Source organism: Panthera pardus, unplaced genomic scaffold (assembly GCF_024362965.1).
Source record: "Panthera pardus isolate Hobbes unplaced genomic scaffold, ASM2436296v1 HiC_scaffold_17, whole genome shotgun sequence".
Lineage (NCBI taxonomy): Eukaryota > Metazoa > Chordata > Mammalia > Carnivora > Felidae > Panthera > Panthera pardus.
In genome coordinates, this window is record NW_026526732.1 from 98,025,549 (window position 1) to 98,049,833 (window position 24,285).

A 24,285-nucleotide genomic window follows, 5' to 3' on the forward strand; every position below is an offset into this window, starting at 1 on the left:
CAATTTACAACTCTTCCTTTTATTTTTTAAGACATAAACTTCAATAACTCATTAAGGCTAGAAATAACCTCAAATATATAACTGAGATGTATGCTAATTTAGCCACAACCTGAGACTTAATATAGAAGTGTATTAAACGTGTACTATGAAAAGAGAGATCTAAGAGAGTACTATATAAAATTGGTGGCAAAAAATTTTAGCCTGCTGCTTGAAAACTTGCTCCCCCCCACCACCCCCAGAACTTAAATGCCCCACATATCACTGTGCTATGTTAGATGCGTGGCTATAAAATTGTGAAAATGAAGGCTTTTCTGGTAGCAAAAGGGTTAAGTTCTTTTTGCTTTACCAGTTTCAAATTACAATGAGAAGCCTCTTCTTTCCCAGCAGGGTTGTGCTTACATTACTCTTTAGATCTCCCTTGAAGAGGGCTGGTATATTTGTGCCTGCTGGAGGTGGAATTAACAGTTAGAAGGAGAAAGGGATTGAATGGACTTACAGGAAGGTTTTCAAGTAAATTCAGGGAAACACATTTACTTGAATAGTACAACCTTGAGTGTTACTTTACACTAAGACGACACAAAAGATGTTAAAGTTATCACCAAGCTGCCGGACAAATCTATATTCCAACACCAAGGTGCAGATCAGCATAGATCTGTGATTCAGAAATCAGGATTTGTCTTGGAAAGAGCTCAAGGGTTGAGAAGAACTCAAGAGCAAGTGAAGATAACTTTGGGAACTACAGTTTATCAGAAGATCAACTTGCGTTAATCCAAATACCAAAGGCCTGATTATCATAAATTTATATAGGAATGCATAGGTCATCTGATCAAATAATAATAGCCGTCTTCTGCTACATCAATGCAGCAAAAACTCTTAACAACTGTGGATAATTAGAAATCCAAGTTTCAGCTTTCTTAGAGATAACTACTCTTGACATATTCCAAAATATTTAAAATAGGACAGGAAAATCCGTGAGGATGTTATGTTCAGAAATGTCACTGTCATGAAGAATAGGTAAATTTGTTTTTTCAGCTACTGGGAAAGCGTACCTCCTAGGAACTTTTACATTTTTTTTTAAGAGGACAAGAAGGACTAAAAATATCAACTTTTGCTTTTGGACAAAAATGCATCTGACTGTATTTCTACTTAGGAGTATTGTGGGTTTCCTCTGGAGCTGCTGGGTTCTAGTGGGTTATGCAAAAGGAGGTTTGGGAGACAATCATGTCCACTCCAGTTTTATTTATAGAAGACTACGGAACCACGAAAGACGGGAAATACAGAGGGAAATTCTCTCTATCTTGGGTTTGCCTCATAGACCCAGACCATTTTCACCTGGAAAACAAGCTTCCTCTGCACCTCTCTTTATGCTGGACCTATACAATGCTATGGCCAATGAAGAAAATCCTGAAGAATCGGAATACTCAGTGAGGGCATCCTTGGCAGGAGAGGCCAGAGGGGCAAGAAAAGGATACCCAGCTTCTCCCAATGGGTACCCTCGTCGCATACAGTTATCTCGAACGACTCCTCTGACCACCCAGAGCCCTCCTCTAGCCAGCCTACATGATACCAACTTTCTGAATGATGCTGACATGGTCATGAGCTTTGTCAATTTAGGTATGTTGTTCTTTTATTTGTTAAACTCTGCTATTACAAAGTGGAAGTTTTACTAATAGTAAAGTAGCTGCCTGGTAGGTGGTCATGTTTATATAGAGTCATTTTCTATAACTCTCCTCCAGCTTCTGTTTCCTTTCTCTCACTGAAGCAATGTAAGATTTTGCTTTAGGCAACAAAATCATACACACACACACACACACACGTATGTACGTGTATATATTATATTTACATGATTTTTTAAATATGAAAAACTAAAATTAAACACTTATGGTTGGGCAGACTTGGGTCTTTTTAGCTCTTGTTAAAATTTCAACCTTGCTTTAATGTATGAATAAACAGGCAGTAGTCTACAAAAAAGGAAAATTTATGAGGATAGCTATGCTATGGGCACAAAGGTATTAATACAAATAAAAAAGAAACAAGCATTTACAGACTGAAAAGTAAGAGTGACACTCTAAAACATTTTTTTGTTAGCAATTTAGCAAACATATAAATATACATAGGTATGCCACCTAAAAACTCTCATTTGGGGGAGATAACTACTGTGAAAATATTAACATGCAATTAACTAAGATCAAATACTATTGTAAAAGATTACTATCAAAGATTTTCAGGGAGAGATTCTGAAATGCTATGAAAAATATTTTGGAAAAGAAGCTTCAAACTAAGATTTCTTAACTTCTTAATGATGAAACGATATCCTTCCCATTTGATTATTTCCAGAAGCAAGAGAAATATAAAACATGCTATGTGGTCTTTACCTATGCAAAATTTTCCTTTAAGATGAAAAATGAATTGAAAAATTCTTTAATTAGCAACATTACTAGAGAATACTTTTTTAAATTATATTTTTCCCAATGCTGGTACTTTCATGGTAGTTTTTAAATATTGACCATATCAAATGGTAAATTAGTGTCCAATATTTTATGTCTCAAAAATATTAAAGAGTTAACAATTCAAAGTGATTTTAAACGGGCTTTAATTAAAAAAAATGTTTTACTCGAGTCTGAAGATGAAAATTTACTATCTTCAGACATTCGAAATATCATAGGATATATTTATTTTTAAAGATACAATTTCATGAACAAATTGAATCAACTTGATAAAATTAGAACCATTTTAATGTAAAAACTTTCAAAACTTTGAAAACTGCAGTCTGCTTTGACATAAAATTGACATGTTTTGTTATACTTAATTAAAACCTTCCTCATATATCTCAAAGAAAATAGTCTTTGAAAGTCAGATAGCAACAAATTTAAATACATGAATGTTTTTATAATACATGTTGCTTAAAATGCTCTGCTCATTTGCTCTTAGCAATTCTACCATGAAGGATAAGGTGCTTAATAAATCATGTTTCATGTTACTAGAGACAAAGCTCTCATTATGAAGTTTTAGTAAGTCATCATTGGTTGCCCTAATCAGGTGTTCTGGAGGCCTTTTCTTCTACATATAATTAACAGGTTTCGTTAGGAACTTTCAAGCCATTAAATATGGCTTAATTCTAAATTAGTTTGATTGCTTTTTCCTAGTATAAGTGGTAAATGCACTGTGGCTCATGGTATATTTTACTTTGTTGCAATTTCTAAAGCATTAGTCAATAATTTAAAGGAGTTTTAATATTTTAATAGAAAAATTTCAATCAGCATGATTTACATATTCATAAAATAAAATCATTGAAAAAATTAGTTCGGGTCACGTAAAATCTGACAGGGAGGAATGTGTTATGTACTTTAAAAAACAATAGCTCAGTCATGAATCTGTTCTAAAATATATTTTATTGCAATCAAATATTTTGATCATTCACAAAATAAATATATTTTAGAAAAGAATTAAGCATGATTTTGGAATGAATGTGCCATTACTTTTTATACATTTACACAGAATAAGAAAACCAAAACAATAATAAACAGTTGTATTCGTGACTTCTTGGACCATTTTATCATTAAAGAATACTTACACTTTTTAAATCAATGAAATTTTGGTTGTATTGTTTGGATATAACAGCAAAGCAGCTTGCTAACTATATCGTGAAACACAATTATTCATTTTACTCTGGAGGAATAATATCAGATAAAACCTTCAGGAAATATTTATTTTTATCATGCTTCAACTGCTGAGTAGTGATTTATCTTCAATCATAAACCATATTGGTTTTTTTATTTAATAATTCCAAACTAAATGTCTCACGTGAAATTACTGACAAATTGATTCTGATACTGAGTATTTCTTTGTAGTCTCTGAGGAAAATCGAACCATAATTTTATTTTATCCTTAGACCATGCTTTCTAACATATCCAAAGCTTATAACCAATCACTGCTTAGTAAAACGCTTTAACTTCTGTATTCCTTCCATACTAAAATAGCTCAAAGCATACTTAGAAGAGGTAAAAGTGTAATATCATGATTAACTGCATTAAGAATTTCAGTGGTTCTTAATGTAACATTCATTAACAAATAGTATCTGCCACTTTTATCATGTTCTTAGAAGACTCAGGGGGATTTTATTTATTTATTTATTTATTTATTTATTTATTTATTTGTCTTAAAAGATATGTGTATAGTGGGGGCTAAAGGCAAATTACTAAATTAGCAATAGGCAAGGGATTTGTATTGAGGAAGTCACTTGGATGTTTAAATATGTGAAAAGAATCTGTTGACTGTCCCCATAATAAGGTGAATTACATTAAAAGGATGTAGCACTATTCTCTTTATTAATGCTTGTGTGTCATTTTCAAGTCAAATAATGGATTTTCTACAATTATCTTGTCATTCAGGAAGACATTTTTTCTAACATTAGTTTTGCTCAAGAACAATTAAAATGTATTTAAACTCTGTATCATATTTAACCAACGAACCATTTTTTAAAATTTCAGATAAGATTAAATTTGTTTGTTCCTAAATGAAAACTAGATTACAACTTCCTAAAAGATAAAAATAAAATGTGAAAAAATTGCCTTAAGGTCAATGTAAACATGTAAATAGGAACACAAACACATTATTTTGACCCTTATGTTGTTTTAGTGATTTGCTCACTTTGAAGAGATAAATATTAATTGCTGTGTGAAGAGAAACTTCTCACTGTATTGGATTCACTATTTTTAGGCCAACTTTTGTCAGTCTCCTACTGTCCAGATTTTATAGGTTTACTCTTCTGCTTTGTCCCTGAAACTGGTGACTATCACAGGGATCTTTACTTAGTCAACACCATGTTATTTTGTTAAGAACAAAAATATCTTTTCGATAAAACTTTTCTTTTTTAACCATCTCTCTTTCAAAAATGTTAAGGATAGTTTATATATCAGATATCTATGCCAATAAAAGGGAAGGTTAGGTAACTTGCTTATAATTTTTAATTATATCTTCTGTTTACATTAAGATAAACATATAGTGTATTTCTAAGATCTTTAAATTTAGAATGCAATTTTATTTGGAAATTTGGCAAGGGTACAATTAAAATGATGTCTTATTGTAGATGTTTTGAAGGAAATTACAAAAAGCAATAAACAAGGGAAATTTACTTCTGTATTATTCCCTGTCTACGTGTATTTCTCCGATAAAGAAGAATTTGGAGTTTTTTAATGATTTCTCATTGGTTGGATTGGAGTCAAAAACTTTAGGTATATTTCAAGAACATATATTAATTCAAAAGCATGAAAGCACATAAATATGATACTTGATTTTTTTTAAATTTTATAACATATTTAGCATGTTATGATACGATGCAGAAAAAAAAAATACTTTTAGAACCTTAAATTAAACCCTTCTCCCTTTACTTCCCCAAATCATTAAACGGATCTATTACTGGAAGAAAAAATGCTTATGTTCTCGGTTGACAGGTTTGAAAGACATCATTGATATTTATTGTTGCTTTTGGCTGACTCAAGTGCCCAGTGGACAGGAATTTATGCACAGATCTACCTAAAGATGCCTATCTATGTAGTCTCTCCAACAGGGTTATTAACACTTGTGTAACATAAACATACCCATAAACACAAGATTTTTTTTGGGGGGGGGTGATGGGAAAGGAAGAAAGATGATCTAAAACCATTATAGTACATATTCATGGGTTATACCTGGAATAACAGATACTAACAACGGGTAAAACAGTAATTCTTGAACACCTTTAACTTTTGAAGAGAAAAGAAGTTGCTGAGGGTGGAAATCTCCTTGCTCTATTCTTCAACAACCTTTGGCATCCATAAATGTGACCCAAGGGATTCTTGTTCATTCTCAAATGATGGGCCTGGCCGAAGAGATAGGTGTAATCATATGGTTTAATTAACAGCTTTTTCTCATCTTAATGGTCCTTCACAAATAGCCCAATTTAAAAGGTGAATAAGAAGTAACAGCTGGAAATGAGATGGTATGATACATGAACCCAAAGGGCTTGGGAAGGTCTCACCCACCACCTCCAGCTCCCCCTTTTATTCTTCCATTTTTTTCAGTATTGCCTCCCTCTCTCTTCACCCCCTCCCCTCACATTATTTGGCCTTTCCTGTTTGCTCTTTAGTTCTCTGGTCTCTCTACCTCCAGGCTTTCTTGGCACCCCTCTCCCTACGCCCCCACCCCTTCCCGAGGTCTGCCTTTGGTCCTTGTTTCTTCATAGCTGGAGGCTTAGATTAGCTGAAAATCAATTAGTTACAGCTTGATCATTTAGGGACAGTCTCCTGTTTCTCTGGTGTTGAGAAGGAAAAGGTTATGATGTGCCAACTGCGGCCTCAACTCATCAGGAGAAAAGCTCCCCAGGGCATCAGGACTTCTCTGGCTGTGGCCATCCCCTGTAATTGTTTCTTCACCACCCTATTCTTCTTTGCCTCCTCACCTCTCCTGGAGGATCCCATTGACAGAATTTAATTGTTTTTGCCTTCCCTACTTTATAGCATAATTAAAATTTAAAAGGGGACATTTAAGGGAAAGTAAAAAAAAATGAACAAAAATAACACTGATAGAAAATGTAATTCTCTGTTAGTTTATAAAACTCCTTAGCTTACATTATTTTTAACACTCGTGTCCCATCTGTGAAGAGATTATTTCCTTTTTTTTTTTTAATTGAGAAAGAGGATGAGGGAGGACAAAAAGATCAAGAGGAGAGAATAATGAGGATGAAACAGAGAAAGAAATACAGTAATTTTTTAACAAGCCCTTAAAAGAAAGAGAATGAATGAAATGAGTCACTAGAGGCTGGTCTTTGGGTCGTGCAGGTGGAGGATGTGTTGGGAAATCCTCAGTCTACCTCATACTGACACAGCAGCTAATTCAACATCCCCAACCACATCGGCTCCAGGGGGAAACCCTTTCATCTTTCCACACTAAAATACCGAAGTGGGGAAAAGGGAGGGGGGCTGTGTGTGTGTGTGTGTGTGTACAAGGAGCGTACAGACAGGCTACTCACATTTACAGTCATAAATAATGCAGTGGCTCAGCTTGAAAAAACCACAGGTTAAAGGAAGGGGCTTCCCTGACGCACAGAGAGGGGCTGAGATCAGAGGAGCCACTGAAAGGGTTGGAGCCAAACAATGAATCCCTTGTTCGAAGTCGTATTTATGAGTGCTTCTTTGCACCTTCACTTCATATTTTATTGGCTGGGCTGTGGGGTTTCCCCATTTGCTCATCTCTTAAAATAATACCCTTGGCTGAGATATCCTTTAAAATGCACTAGTCAGCCCTGACAACTGGCTCATTTATTTGGGGGGAGAAGGGAGTCTGTTGTGATTTTGATGTCCGATTGGGATGTGTAAGATCCAGTTGCCGATCTTAAAGTGATGACAGAAGATAAAAATAATACTCGGGGTATTTACCTGCCTTTCTCAGAGATATTTACGAGAATCTGAGAATCCACGTAATCAAGTAGTAACCCCTGATTTGCGTGAGTCTTGTCTAAACGAGGGCATAAAATTATCACCCAAGAAAGTAGAAACAAAATCTATTAAAGTGTGCAATGCTTCAAATGAAGGTAGAGACATTTCTGATTAGCAAGAAGGATCTTTAGAGGTTTGGGGGAGAAAGGAAAATAACAACGCTCCATAACCAAAGAGAGGAAGGCAGTGAGTTATGTAAACATCACATAAAACTTAAAAACCAAGACGTGTGATTTTATGTAATGGGATTGGTATAGAAACTAAACTGGGATATGTGCTATTTTATAAGTTCTAAGACAGTGAAGACCCCTGTCTTCATAAGGATGTGGCCTTTATTATTTTTTTGATTTATTTTTTATAAGCAGTAGAGTATTGGTGCTTGCATTAGAAGAAACAACTCTGTATTGTAGAAATAAAGGAATCTAATTAAATTATCCCTTAGATATTGTGTTTATTTAACTTCTTTCTGGAAGTAAATAACAATTTTTATTGTTCTTGTTGTTTATCGGCTATCCCGGAGGTGTTAGGGAATAAAGAATATAGTTTGAGAAAGTCAAGACAACCAGGTGTAGATCTCATTTCGATTTTATTCAGAACCAAGAGACCTGTCAAAACCAAAAGATTTATTAACATTTATAAGCCCCTTCAGCTATTCTTATGTTGTATGATATGAGAAATTCAATTTTATTTGTGAGGCATAGTTTTTCTGTCCCTATGGTAACTTTGTGATTAGCCTTCCTATGTAGGAGACATAGTTATTGCTAGAGTCTTAAGTCCGTGGCATATTACTGGACACATGCCTTTAAGGTTTAATTACAGACTAAACCTGATTATATTCCTTTCTGTGTTTCCATCACAGGAGCAGAATAGCATAGAAGAAGCCAGAATACCTGGATTAGAATCCCATATTCCATACTTTGTAGCACTGTGACCTTGGGCAAGTTACTTAAATTCTCTCTGTGCCTCTAGTTCCTTATCTAAAAAGTACCAATAATAATGCCACCTTCCTCATTGTGTGTGGAGAGGATTAAATGAGGTAATAGGCATATAATGTTAAGAATAGCATTTGGAACATAGTGAGACCTCAGGAAATAGCTCTTACTGTTACTAGAGTTGCATTTGTATCCAGTGTCTGCACTACATCTGCAGGAGTGGCTAAACAGCTTGTGGAGCCCACTGCAAAATAAAAGTGTGGGGCCTCAGTGTTCCAAAATGATCAAGAATTCCAACATAGGGGAAGCAGAGTATAAGCTCAAGTAGGAGGTCCTTCCGAGTGGGGAGTCTGTGCAACTGCACAGGTCACATGCCAGAGAAGATTACATGTTGTGACAGCAGGAATCATGTCCTATTCATCCCTTTTTATCCCTAGGGTGTATCAGGGTCCCAGAAAAAAAAAAAAAAAAAAAGAGCCAGCATGAGCAAACTGAATCATCTAGGAGAGTTTACCTAATGTTGTAATATTTATTGAGTTGTGGGCAGAGATTTCTGGCAAAACGGGATAAATGCGGCACCTGGAACAGCGAGGGAGCCTTCCTTCACTACTTCTGGGCAGGGAGCAGAAACAGTTACCAGAAAACTCAGAGGAGAACTTTAAGGGGACGGTATCCTGACAGGAACTGTAGCCTTTGTGAGAGATGCCATGTAGCCAACCCCTAAAGACTCAGCAGGGAGCGAGACCCAGGAATAAATACCCAGACCACACTTCTCGGCCATGTTTTCTTTGGCCGATCCTCACTGAAAGCCACAGGGCCGTGGAGCCTACTGGTGGAGCTCATGAAAGTCAGCCTCCTGGTGCAGAGAGCAGAGTTGAGAGCTATGGAGAGTGGACCTCGAGGCAGACACTGAAGATATTTGGCACAAATAGATAAATGAATATTAAGTGTTTCATTACTATAAGTTACAGAATCACATCAATTTCAACGCAAGATAATTATATATCTGTATAGACATATAGATATATATCTGTGTGTGTCTATATACACACACATGCATTAACCTTCATCCTACTAATTTATTATAAAATGCAAGAGATAATCATGATTTAGCATGGACGTTATTAACTCCACAAGTTGGTGAGGTGGAAAATGCGCATGGCATGCTGAAAAAAATTTTTAAATTGTATATGGGTCAGTAATTTCATGTGATCTATTAAGATGATTTCAGAGCAAAGTGAATGAAAAACAAAAATCAAAAGTCCAAGGAGAAGTAGCACTTTTAGATCACAAAACGAACAGTGGACTGTAGCTGCCAATCAGAAAGCTTAGTGCGGAGAGCACTAGACTACATGCAAATAGGCAGAGCAATTGCCGAGCAAATATGAAGAGCGATATATTTTCTCAGTCTTTCCATCTGTTTGTTCTCAATCCTTGGTCGTTCTTCCTGAAGTGACCCATGACTGTGTGCGAAGGCATTGTGAGTTCTGAGTGGAATCACCCGATATCCTTCGTGTTAATGTTTCAGGCAGCAATAATGTTGGGATGAGGGAAATTGGGATGATTGTTGTTCTTAGTTACTACCTTCACTCTCTTCTGGCAGTGTTCTTGTGACTCACGGAGGCAAAATTTACTGGAGGAGCAGGTATTTCTGCTATTTCACTCTCATAAATAACCAACTGCTGAGCCTGGAGGCCCAGAGCCATACCCCTGCCCTTTAATCACAGACCAGCACAGAGTAGACAACTCCTTTCCAGTATAGCCTATGTTCCCCTTCAAAGCTGCTAAGGATGGTAATTTTAACCTGATTTTATGTCTGTAATTATCAAAAACAGAGGAAGAGAGGGTTCAGCTTGGAAATTGTATAAGCTCCTCTACAAATAATCTTGATGCAGGCATTGAGGACTTATTTAGTCAGGTAGAATGAAGGTCAGCCATTAAATAGGCTTTATGGTTAGTGTTTTGTAGATGCTTTCTTTGCTCAGAGGGAAGAGGGATTACTTAGTTCTTGATCTCTCTCAGAATAGTGTAAATGTAGGTAGGGTCTTTGGAGTCAGACCGGTTTGAAACCCATCTTTGCATACAGTTCCATGTCCTTGAGCAAACTATTTCATTTTACTAAAACTGTTTCCTCATCTGTCAAGTGGAGATCCTAATACAGAATTGTACATAATAAAGAAGGTTGGAGACCTTTAAGACTACATGAAAAAAGTACTCAATTAATAGTCCCCACTCCTACTACAACTACTTCTACTAGAGTCTATGGTGTTCTTTAAAAAAAAAATTGTTTAATGTTTAGTTATTTTTGAGACCAAGAGAGACAAAGCATGAGCAGGGGAGGGGTAGAGAGAGAGGGAGAGAGAGAATCCCAAGCAGGCTCTGCACTGCCAATGTGGAGCCTGACTTGGGCTGGGTCTCATGAATCATTAGACCTGAACTCGATCTCATGGAGTTGGATCCTTAACTGACTGAGCCATCAGGTGCCCCAGGGATGACTCTCTCCCAGTTGACTGTTGACAGACTGTATTCTTCCCTCATCAGGTTTTCTTGAAAAAAAAAAAAAAAAAAAAAAAAAAAAGGGTGAGTCCCTGAGAGAGCCAAAAGGTAACTGTGGGGTTTCCCTTTGAGGACCCAGAGGCAACATTTTCTGTGATGTGCTACCGAAAAGTGCTTTTCATGATACCTTTGGCCAGATCCTTAGAATGAACTATGGTTTTACTTTAGTTCCAGATATTACCTATTCTATTTCCTTGTTTGTTATGGGGAAGAGGAAGCTGATTGCAGGCCAAAGTAATAATAAACAATTAGAAAATATTTGGTTGGGAAGACATGGGCACTCTCTAAAAGGCCCTTTGAAAGAAGGGGAGAAAAATCTTGAAGGGTTTTAATGCTTATTTTCATAAGTCAACCTGTTTTTTTTAGTTTTAATGTTTTAAAAAGTTGATCTATGATGAAAATCTTGGTGAATAAACTCCTCAACTCTAAACAGAAAAGCCACTCTGTTCAAATAATTGCTTAATCCAGGAACTTTTTGTATTGTATGTAACTCAAATCATGTTTGAATGTATGTTTTTCTGATTCGTAGCTGTTCGCATTACTATTTGCATTATTATTATCATTTTATTTCTATTTAATACCATTTAGCTTTAAGTATTTTGACATTCCTAAACTATTTGTTTGGGCTGTTTATTTTTTTTCAGACGACAGTCACTTCTTTTTATTACTTTTCTTGAATTGCGTTGTGTGATATTTTGAAGCAGGATGGAAACTTATGAGTTTGATCTGAAAAGTCAAACAAAAGGCATACGTGTTTATAATATCCATATTATAAAGTCATCACATTGACTTATGATATTTTATATAATACATTGAGTGGAAAAATATGAATTTTTTTTTGTTATTTGATAGCTTGCTGAAAGATGGTCTTTGTTAACTTTTTAATTATGATGAGTAAAGTTCTTAAAATAAAGGTTCTAACTATATATATTGACCTATTCAAATCAACATGTAAGATTTTTCTCTTCCCTACTGCCATGTCAAAACATTTACCATTCTACCATTACCTTTCACTTTGAGGAAGAATTTATTGGAATTAAGCAAACCACTATCATTCTGGTGTGTATGTATGTGATACAATTAAAGTATATGACATTGTCACATATATATAGTTTTAAGTTATAGTATAGTTGTAGCAGTAGTAATTAAAGCAACAAAAACAGCAATAAATAGATAATTACTATGCCAGAAACTGGACTGAGTGATTGGCATGCATTATGTTAATTAATTTGCATCTCAATCATATGCATAAGTATTTTTCTAGTCCTATTTTGTTGATGTGAAAGTTGAGACTTCATCAGAGGTCACCCAACTGGTAAATGGTAGAATCAGTACTGGAACTGTGATGTGTCTGGCTACTACTTGTTACCTTGGAAACCCACTTCTGAAAACTAGAAAAACAGTGCAACTTTTAATAACAGTAACAATAATGGTTTCTCCTCCTTGAAAGCATTTTTGTGTACAATACGTAGTTTTATCTGGATCGCTGCAGCGTATGGCACTTGAGGAAGTAGATGTGATTCCACAGTATATAACATCTCTGGAAACCTGAATTCTGAAAGGTCATTCATTCAGCCATTTGACAAATATAAGCTGATTACCTACTATTGGGCCAGGCACTGTGCGAAAGACTGTGCCTGTTTTACTGCCAAGATCACGAGGCAAGAGGAACAAGGTCTAGGCCCAGAATCCCCGATTCTTATGCCAGGATTTTTTTGCTCAATATCACATACTTTGAAAAAAATCCACACAAGAATTCCAGTACCAAGTAAAATGAAAAGCACTAGCAAACCTTATCTGAAAGAATATGTCTTGTTATTTAAATAGCCAGGTGTATATTTAAATAACCTTCTGTGTATAGAGAAAATATTTTCCAAATCTTAATCCCTTTAAATGAATTTAAATTTTTTTTAATGTTTATTTTTATTTTTGAGAGAGACAGAGACAGAATGTGAGTGGGTTGGGACAGAGAGAGAGGGGGACACAGAATCTGAAACAGGCTCCAGACTCTGAGCTGTCAGCACAGAGCCCGACGCGGGGCTTGAACTCACGAGCTGCGAGATCATGACCTGAGCTGAAGTCGGATGCTCAACCGACTGAGCCACCCAGGCGCCCCTAAATGAATTTAAAATAAATAGATAAAAGCCTGTTACCAGCAAGCAGAACCTAAGAAGACTTTTAGTCCAAAAGGCATAGAACAAAGGTAGAACCAAGCTTCAGCAAAGCATAGGGGCTCTTTCAGAAATCTGTGTTTGTAGCTATAGGGCTTTATGAATATGGAGGCACCAGTGATTTTAAAGGTGAATCGAAAAGCTCTGGATGCTTCCTGCGTATCCTGGAGCATGAGTTTGGCTTAAATACTCATTATTTATTTGTGTTGTACTGAGGATATAAGGGTAAAATGTCATACAATTTTTCAAAATTAAGTTGTTTGATCTTGTCTAAATCTTGATCCCTGACCTTACCTTACTTCTTCAATGGTGTGCTAACAAGGTTGTGTTCTGTGTATACTTAACTGTTACTGTACATGATGTGGATTCAAGTTATAGTAAGAGTGAAGGGAGACACATTTTCTAATATAGAAACTGGTAGAGAGTTCCAAGAATTGGTATAAAGGCCTCTTTGATACATTGCTTTCAATTTACTCAGGATATTAGGCATTAGGCAATTATTACTTCAAGTTTGAAGTGATTATGGAGGAAAAAAAAACAGACTAATGTTTTATAACTGTGTTACTCTTTACCAACAGTCTGCTGTAACTGTGAAGTAAATGTTGCAGCAAAATCAGATCTAAGTCTGCTGGTACTCCAACACAGTTATTGGTGTTTACCTATCAGTTGATACAAACAAACCGCCAGATTATCCAAGTGAAATAATAATAGAACTGAAGATGTGCAATGAGTTCTGCTCTGCTTGGAATTCACTGTCTTCCACAGGTAGCATGTATCTGGTGTGAATGAAATACAAGACAGGGCACTAACAGTATTTCAAGTGTTCACTCATTTCATTCTCACAAAAAGATCCTACTTTAGAGATGAGGAAAGTAAGACCCAGCGATGTTAAGTCTAGTCCAAAGTCCTACATCTTGTAAGAGGAGGAACTGAATTCAGAGTCCAAGCTATCACTGCTCTGCTTTGTTACCTTTGTAAATGTAATTGGGAAGGCTGCCATTGGGACATTGTTTCAACTCTTTGTAAAGTTCTTTATATTTCCCCAACATTTTGTGCATTGGGTTTGGAATATTTTCACTTCATTAGTAATGCTTTATATTTAAAATTTTTTTAATGTTTATTCTTGAGAGAGAGAAAGAGAGACACAGAGAGACAGAGAATGCGAGTGGGTGAGGGGCAGAGAGAGAGGGAGATAGAATCTGAAGCAGGATCCAGGCTCTGAGCTGTCAGCACAGAGCCTGATGCACGGCTCAAACCCATGAATCGTGAGATCATGACCTGAGTCAAAGTTGGACGCTTAACCAACTGAGCCATCCAGGTGTCCCAGTAACGCTTTATATTTTTATAGAAAAGCACTGAATAGTGAGTTTAACCAAGAGTCTTATCCCTGGAGTTGGGTTCCTACAGAACTTCTAAACTAATGTGCTGTGGCCTCTTGAAGGAGGCAAATATTCACAATACTCACAGGCAGAGGGGCAAGCAGCACTTAGCAGGCACCAACGGTACTGACCTTGGTGCCACGGAACCAACTGAGGGAAGGAAAGGTGGTCTGTGTTGATTCCCAACTTCAAAAGATAGACTTGGAATGAACGGGGGTAAAATAACAACATTAGCAAAACAGAAGAGAGGCAGAATATCAAAACTGCAAACAGTAAAAGACCTCAAAAGCTGGGGTTGGGGCTTGAAGCAAACTGATAGTGGGCTCATTTAGATGCTGGAAAGCTGCCAACCTGCTAACCAGTATTGAAGCCACCTAAGCAACCTGTCCTGCAGACTAGTATGAGTGTCCTTGGTCCACTGTTTCAGACCCAAGCCTGGACTGGCCAGAGAGTCTCCTGAGAAGACTATGAAAGTGGAACTTGGGCTATAGGACGCCCTACAAATTAGAAAATTCTTCTTGCTATAGATAGAAACTCTGGCACTTAGACTGTGCTTCATCCTACTAGTTATGGCTGAAATCTCTGTGTTCTATACAACATCGAACTCTCCACATCTAATGCACATCTCTTGATCTGTAGCAGCTATGACCCTATCTGTTACACGTGTGGAGTCAGCTTCCTTCTCACAGCTCACTCATTTCCCACTCACCACACAAAAGCTAAGTCTATTCTTTCTGCTCCTCCAGTATATTATGAAGTAAAGACTAAGGCCTTGGGATAATTTTTTTTTTCCAAGAGGAAATATTTTTGGGCTGACAACATTTCTCAGAACAAAATGATACAGCTTATGAGGACAATTCATTTTCAGCTCCCCTCAGCTCTCAATACCAGGCAAGGAAATTCAAGAGGAACTGTAAAAAGCAGGTTTCATAGTTAATACATCAACTTCCAGGTGAACTAATGAGGACTCATCTCTGCTTTGCAAAGCAAGCCAAGAGGCAGCTGCAGAATAAAGACGAACATTGAGGATGTCATCTGCTACTCTAACAATTCTGTTTTCTTTCTCACTTTCTCTAAATTGCCTTTACCTAACCACACCTACCCAATCTAGGTACAACCTGATTGTAATGTAATGAGTGTAAGTGATCTCAGTATTTGATTTCTAATTACTTAGGCTGAGATGTACTTAGAAAGACATATGATAAAATTATCGCTTATGAATAGGTCAAAAATTTAACTTTCATTCAACTAACTTCCTTGACACATAATAACTAAAACACATGGTAACTCATAATTATTTAAATCTCTTGGGCACTTCAATCACGATCAGAATTCTTTGTCAATATTTCCTAACGTGGATCTCATTGAAAGCACTTCCACATCTTAAGAGGTGTTATCTGAAATTTTATAGTCAAATTAGTTTGAGCCATGCTGAGAAACCATAATTGAATAGGTTTTATTTTTTTCCAAGAGGAGACTTCTCAGTATCTTCTTATGCTGATTAGCTTTGTGATTCTCTGCAAGGAGGACATAGTTTTGTGGTTTCACCAGAGCCTTAGACCCTGGAACTCTCCTAACAGCCCCATGATTTGCCTACTGTTACGGGGAACTCACTCTGAGAAACACTCTTCCATGTGGAAATACTATTTTATAAAAGCCGTTTTGGAAATATGGCAAACAGAGCATTACGACCATATGATTTGTTGACACTGTGGTCATTTTATATCCAAATTAAAAAGAAATTGGAAAGACATTTTAATTCCACTGTCTAGAACCAAATATTGTTTATATTTTTATATATTTCCTTCTATACTTTAAAAATATACCTTTTACATCAGGTTGAACGTATTTATGTAATGTGTTGTACCCTTAGTTTGTTCTTCAATTTTTATGTATTTTTATTTATTTATTTATTTATTTTACTCTTTAAGTATTATTGATATAAAGTGTTATATTAGTTTCAGGTGCACAATATGGTGATTGACGATTCTTTTTTTTGTTTTTTAAGTTTATTTATTTTGAGAGAAAGAGGGAGAACGAGTGGGTGAAGGGCAGAGAATGAGGGAGAGAGGGAGGGAAAATCCCAACCAGGCTCCGGCTGTCCTCTTAACACAGAGCCTGAGGCAGGGCTCAATCTCAGGAACTGCAAGATCATGACCTGAGCGGAAACCAAGAGTCCGGCGCTTAATGGACTGAGCCACCCAGGCACCCCTAGGTCTCACTTTTTAGGTCTTTAATTCATTCTGAGTTTAATTTTGTGTATGGTATAAGAAAGAGGTCCAGTTTTATTCTTTTGCAAGTAGCTGTCCAGTTCTCCCAGAGCCACTTATTGAACAGACTGTCTTTTCCACATTGTATATTCTTACCACCTTTGTCATAGATTAATTGACCACATAAGCATGGGTTTATTTCTGAGCCCTTAGATTATTCTTGATTTTTAGTATATGACTTTTCTCATTTGTTCATTTGCTCTTTATGAGCAGATTTTTTATGAGCACATTTTTAATGACAAATATTATTTCACCTGAATAATTTACCATTTATATAAACATTCTTTAATTATAGAGCATGCAATTTTTCTACTTTTTACTATCATATACTCTGTTGTAATGTATATCTTTATAAGTTTTGTAAACATTGCTAACAATATCTGATCATTTCCTTAAGATCTGTTCCTACAAAGTGAATTATTAGAACAAACGGTATTATTTTTCAAATCTCCTGAATATATTACTAATTTTTTTTAGTAAATTTGTGTCTTTTATATGTGCACCTACAAGTAAATGTTAGTGCTATTTTATCAGACGAAACCTAAATTAAATATGACATTTATATTCTTAATAATTGAAAACTTATATTTTTTAAAATTTGTATTTCTTCTGAGTTTTTTTTTTAACATGTCCATTAGCCATTTATGTTTTCTCTTTGGGAAGTTCTATGATATTTTTGTTCTCTCTCTCTCTTTTTTTTTTTTTTTTTTGTCCTATTTCATCGTTGCTCATGCTTAGGAATTACTCCTAGGATTAGATATTTAAGAATTATTCACCTTTTCCCCATTTTTATGCCTGATTTCTTACTTTTCCCCCACTTGTAATTTACATATAGCAGTCACATAAAAACATTTTCAGATAATTAAGAGTTTGTAAAACATATCTCCCACATTCCATTTTGGAAAGAATTGCTCACAGCCATGCTGTGGCAGATTACTGAAATAGAAATTAAGAAGAATGGGGAATTCATAGTCTTCGAGGAAACACAGTCTTAGAATTAAAATCAGCTGAGCAAATGGATTTGCTCAAAATAAACTTATGCCTAAATGATCTGTAATTTAATTATAGAACATGCAGATACCTATGACCTAAGAACATTTGGAATGCAGGAGTGTCATAAGTATCTCATTGGTTACATTTTGGGATCAGAGGGAAGGAGTACTAAGTAAATACACATATTATTTTTTGACCTATCAGCAATTGCCAACATTTAGCCATAAATTACACTGTTTCTAGTTTAGTATCCTAGTCTGAGTTTTGAGTCTAAGCCTTCTTTACAGAATCCCAAGATATTTCAGCATCACTTTTTGTCATCAGCAGTTATTTAAATGATCACAGTCATGTAGAATATTCACAACCCACTTTCATCACCTTGACCTCTTTCGCACCTTCCAGGTTGATAGCTACATCTGAGGTTATGGAAGAGTGCCAGGGTATACCTGCATTTTCGTCTTGGCTAAATCTGGTCTCTAAATCATGTTTCTTCATTCTACATGTTCATCATTTTATCAACCTCTCTTAGCTTTGAGAAGCTTTCTATCATACATATAATAAACTTTTTGAGTTTAATACTGTAACATAGTGTAGTTTTAAAAAATATATTTAAGAAAGAAAAGTGAAAATTTAGATATGATTGTGTATCAACTACAGAAGGAACTCAACCAAAGCAACTCAAATAATTAGATAAATTCTGAAGCAAGGCATGAAGTGTATCGGGGCTATACAAGTAGATGAAAGCAAGGGTCAGAATTTTATAATAGCAAGTCTAGAATTCAAGGAAAAATGAATGGCATGAACAGAACCAGTGACTATGATCATAAACTATTTAAAACTCAAGAAAGCTTTAGCACTGTTCTTTATATAAAAGTAATAAATCAAAATGTATAAAACATCAATTTCTGAAAGTATGTGTGAAAATCTGTGGAAACAAAATTGTAGTATGAAATCTTATCACACATTTAAAACTGCATAGTAAAGCACACAGACAAATGTAAAGTAATAATGTACTTGAATAATGTAATCAGTGAAGTTGAATTAATTGACATACCTCAAGAATTGCACTTTGAAATACATTGACACGTGTCAAATGGTGTAAATACATATCTTTTTTTTTGATTCTATGGTATGTTTTAGAAAAAACACTAATCAGATAATATATAAATTTTAAAATATTACAGAGACAACTGCATGGCTTTGTCGGTTGAGCATCAGGCTCTTGATTTTGCCTCAGGTCATGATCCCATGTGTCAGGCTCTGTGCTGCTTAAGATTCTCTCTCTCTTCCTCTGCTCATGAATGCATGCTCTTTCTCTCAAATAAAAAATTATAGAAGTTATAGATAGCCAAGAAACAAAACCATTTTCAACATTATCAGTTATTAGGAAAATACTGATTAAAAGCACAATAAGATACCGTTACATGTCACAGAAATGGCTAAGATGGAAAATGGAAAATAAAAATAAAAATAAAAAATAAAAAAAAAGTCAACCAATTCTGGCAAGGATGTAGAGCTGTCATAAATTGCTGGTTAGGAATGCAAAATGATACAGCCAGTTTAAAAAAAATCATGGCATTTGTATTTTATATTCATATATGTATATTACACATATACTTGCCATTGTGATCCAGAAATCTCACTTCTAGGTATTTACCCCAGAGCAATGAAATCTTATGTCACACAAAAACCTGTAGATATGTTTATAAAAGCTCTATTCATAATTACCTAAAAGTAGAAAGAATTAAATGTCTTTCCATAGCTGAATGGTTAAACAAATAGCTGTACTTTCATTGAATGAAATTCTCAACAATAAAAAGGAGAGAACTGTTGATATGTGCTAAAACAGATAAATCTAAAATACATTTTGCTAAGTGAGAAATATCAGACCCAAAAGATTACATATTGTATGATTTCCTATTATGAAGTTCTAGATAAAACAAAACTCAAGAGATGGAGAACAGATGAATATTTGCCATGGATTAAACATAGGCAAGGGATTGACTACTATGGAGCTGCAGGACTGTGATGGAAGTATTCTGTATCTAATTGTCATGGTGGCCACAGAACTCTGCATTTGCCAAAAGACCTAATATCCTGTTTCATGTGTAAAAGTAAATTACAAGGGATGCCTGGCTGGCTCAGTGTGTATAGCATGTGACTCTTGATTTCAGGGTCCTGAGTGCAAGCCTTGTGTTGAGTATAGTGCTTACTTAAAAAAAATAAAAAGAGGTAGGCATTTCATATGTCATATTTACAATTATTCATAAAATATATAACTTTAAAAAATACATCTTTTGGCTAAATTAAGAGAGGAATTAAGTGTTTAAGGAATAAGATTTAGGAAATACCATACATGAAAATTTACTAAAACCTAACAGTGGTTGCCAAAGCTAATCTCAGTGATAAATTCATGCCTTTAGAGCTTGTGTACTCAAAGAAAAAGATAACAAATATAGATTAATAAATTAAGCATTCTATTCAACATAATAGATCTTAGAAGATGACCTATAGAAATAGAAACAAAATCTACTGAATGAGAAAAAAATCTGTAGAAGTAATATAGCTAAGAGATGTTAATTCAAAGGACCAAGTAATCAGCAAACTTCTGGCAAATATGATCAAAATAGTAAGGGAACAAAAATAATAAAAAGATAAATGATATATAATTATAAATATTAATTTAACACTTTATAGAAGACTACATTAACTCTATGCTAATAAGTTGAAAATCTCAGTGAGGTACTTCAGGAATGAGAAGCATAAGTAAGTCAACAACATTGGTAGTTATTAAAAATTTGATCATGGCCCTGTAGAAATTTTTAACAAATTAGTAAACTTGGCTAAGAAAATAGGAAAAAGAGATCATTTATAACATGGCAGAAATCTTAATTAAAATTGCTTGCAAATCAAAATTAAGAATCCTGTAGCAAAGTCTTAATTAAAATACTTGCAAAATGAAATTAAGTGTAAGCTTAAATAGTCATTTATCTTTACCATTTGAATTTGATCCTGGAAATGAAAGGATGATTTGGTATCAGGGAATCTGTCAATTTAATAAATTATATTATCTTGATTGATGGCATACCTATAATACTAGACACTGAGAATAGATCATTTTAATATTCTCTATGTGACAGATTTTATTTTCTATAATAATCATGAAATGAATCCAGTAAAATAAGACCACAAAAAATACAGTAAAATTTTATTGAATGAGATATATACACGTGTTCATATGTATGTATGTCAATAAAATAATTTAAAATTACATATAAGAAAAGAGGTACTAAATCAACATTCGTAAATTATATTAGTGCATTTTTTAAAAAAATGGAAATAAAAATACCAATGTCAGCATATTGGTCAAAGATGTAAGAAATAACCTTAGAGTTTCTGTTCTCAAGTCTTCTGCAAATTTGTCAATGATTTTGTTAAAAACTATCTTTATTTGGATTCAGCAACAGTACCACCATTTTTGTTAATTTGTTTTCACTCCTACTTGGTCAATGAATAATTTTTATAAATTTAACTTTGACAAGTTCCTTTTTCCTACAGCAGCAGATACGCAAATAGTTAAGGAAAGTCTTAAACATATGGTTAAATTTGTTTGAGATCCACAAAAAAAACATTTCACCTTTCTAGAAATTGCAATACTGTCTATCGGTGTTACCTTGGATTACTTCTAGTGGCTTTCAAAAGTTGTCATGTTTGAAAATTTCCTGCTGAAATATCTTCACCAGAAAATTCATAGTGAAATTCTGTTGTATTTGGTAAAAACTTCTGAAGTTGATAATGGTTCAGAATTGCTTGAGCTTGCTCTGGATGCTATTTTTGTGGCCAAGTCATGTGACACTACATATTTCTGCATTTAAACAGATTAGGTATAAATAATGAAAGCACAGTGATTATAGAGGAAAAATATAAGCAAACAAGTTCTTACCCATGTGCATCGAGGTCGACTATATAACCAACAGTTCTCTATATTAACTTGCAAATGATACAGTGTTTATTAAAGGATAAATACTAAAAAGTGCTAATTTGAAGCTTACATATGTATTATGAAAATACAACAGTAACAATAGCAGTTTTTTGAACTTTGATCAACACAAAATTATTTCTTTGAGGAATATTTTATCACTGGCACTGTTTAGAATTGCTGAGGTCTGGTGATAATAAAAAGCAGAGTAACATAGTTGGTTGCATTATTGTCTTTAATGAATCCCTTTGTTCCTGGCTTTGGTGTGGATTGCTCAAACTGCCTACTCTTGGGACACCAATGATCTTAACAGAAAGTTAATGGAGTACAATGAAATTCAATTCTTGATTCTGTTGGAGAGAGAAAACTAGGTATGTAGAGATATTTTAGTCACATGGTGAAATCTTTCACAAATTGATAGCAAATATTTTAACATTAAAACCTGTCTATGAAAAACAAAACAAAACAAACTAAACAACAAAACAACAGTATCACCATTAATATTTAACAGGTCTAGGGGGTGCCTGGGTGGCCCAGTCGGTTTGAGTGCAAACTTTGGCTCAGGTCATGATTTCATGGTTTGTGAGTTGGAGCCCGCATTGGGCTCTTTGCTGACAGCTCAGAGCCTACTTCAAATTCTGTGTCTCCTCTCTCTTTCTCTGCCCCTTCCCCACTTGTGCACTGTATCTCTCTCAAAAATAAAATAAACATTAAAATTAAAAAAAAATAATTAACAGGTCTGAAAGTTCTGAGAAATGCAACAAGTCTAACTACACATAGTTAACATTATCGTTTATTTTGGAATCAACTGGAAAGGTACTAAAATAGATCGGTTTGGCTAAATGAGCATACATAATCCTAAAACTAAAAAAACACAGATTTCTTGAACATAAACAACCAGTTAAAAACTCTGATGAAAAAATTACACCCCAGTGACAGTAGAAAAGTAAAATCAAGCACTAACTGAAAGACATAAAAAGTTTAATTGGAACCCTTAGCAAGAACATGTACAACCTTTATTTACTTATTTTTAAAATGTATTTATTTAAATTCAGTTAGTTTACATATAGTGTAGTATTGGTTTGAGGAGAAGAACTCAGTGTTTCATCACTTACATATGACAATAAATAAATAAACATTAAAAAAAAGAAACTCTACCATGAATAAAAATTTAATATATAATAAATGCCTATTTAGAAGTAAAAAGAGTCAATGTTTATTAGTTACTTAAGATATATTTTGACAGATGACATTGTATTAGTTATAGTTGCACAGCATGATTTTCATATATGTATACATTGTGAAATGATTACCGTAATACATTTAGTTAACCTCTGTCACCACGTGTAGTTACACATTTTTTCGTGTGTGATGAGAATTTTTATGATCTATAATTATAGCAACTTTTAAATATACAATATAGTATTGTTAACTGTAGTCATCATGCAGTGCAGGTGAACATTTATTTTGAAGGATTCATTAGGGGAAAAAGTTCTACTATTAATGGAAATGGAAAAAATCTTGGAAAAAAGATAGCTGGTTTTCACTATATCACAAATGAGCATTTTTCCCACATAAGAAAAGGAGAATAGAATTTGAAGATCAATATCAGTTGGATAAAAAATTTGTGACAAACACAAAATATAAATATTACAAATTAAATGTATAGTGAGCTTACATAAATTAGCATAAGCACAGGACTCTAATAAATAAAAGCAGGGAGTTTAATAGAGATATGGATCAAACCACTGTTAAGGAATATGCAACTACTTATGCGGATGTTTTGAAAATCTATCACAGAATTCCTGAGAAGAAAGGAAACAACCTCCTCCCAAGAGAGCTTAATCTCTGGGAGTTAAATTTATAGTGATTTACTAATTTTTTTCTTTATATGTGCTGCTATTTTTCAAAATCATATATAATTAATATGTATTTTTATCATTAGACATATGTTATTAAAATACCTACATCAAAATTTCTTTACTTTCTATATTTCATATAAATTCCAGAATTTTCTGCCTGCCTTCCATTTTTCTTATTGAGCAACTATTATGTACAAAACAAGATTTGTATATAACATGCTTCCTGAATTGGATCAATTTAAATATAGTGAGGGTAGATAGATATACAAACAGAACAATTTTCCAAATTTTCTTATTAAGAAATGCATGGCAAAATAAAAGAAATTATCCTTAATTTTTTCTTTTGGCAATGGGAGGTATGAAAATCTGGGTGAAGGCCTTTTTTTTTCTGATTTTACTGGAAATTTAATAGAATCATCAACTCTCTTATTGGTTCATGAACTCAAGATATTTTTGCAATGAAATATACTTCTTAAAATCTGATATAGCCCAAACTTAAAAAAAAAAAAGAGTTTTCATACTTTTTAAGGCCTATTTCCTGAGATTTACCAGAGGAAACAGGTAGAATTCTTATCAGATGCTTCTTATGACATTTGTCAGATAAAGAACACTACAGCCATGACTAGTGTTTAAAATTAATAAGTAGTTTTTGTAATAGTTGATCCTTT

At 34.4% G+C, this 24,285-nt stretch overlaps 1 protein-coding gene across 1 annotated transcript in view; it reads left to right on the forward strand.

The window, feature by feature from the left end:
* The first annotated feature begins 387 nt into the window (after positions 1-387).
* Positions 388-24,285, forward strand: part of BMP5 (bone morphogenetic protein 5) — a 116,063-nt gene continuing 92,165 nt past the window's right edge. The window contains exon 1 of the mRNA XM_019457461.2: positions 388-1,614. Coding sequence (XP_019313006.1) covers positions 1,125-1,614 — 490 coding nt within the window. The 5' untranslated portion in view covers positions 388-1,124. The remainder of the gene's footprint in view (positions 1,615-24,285) is intronic.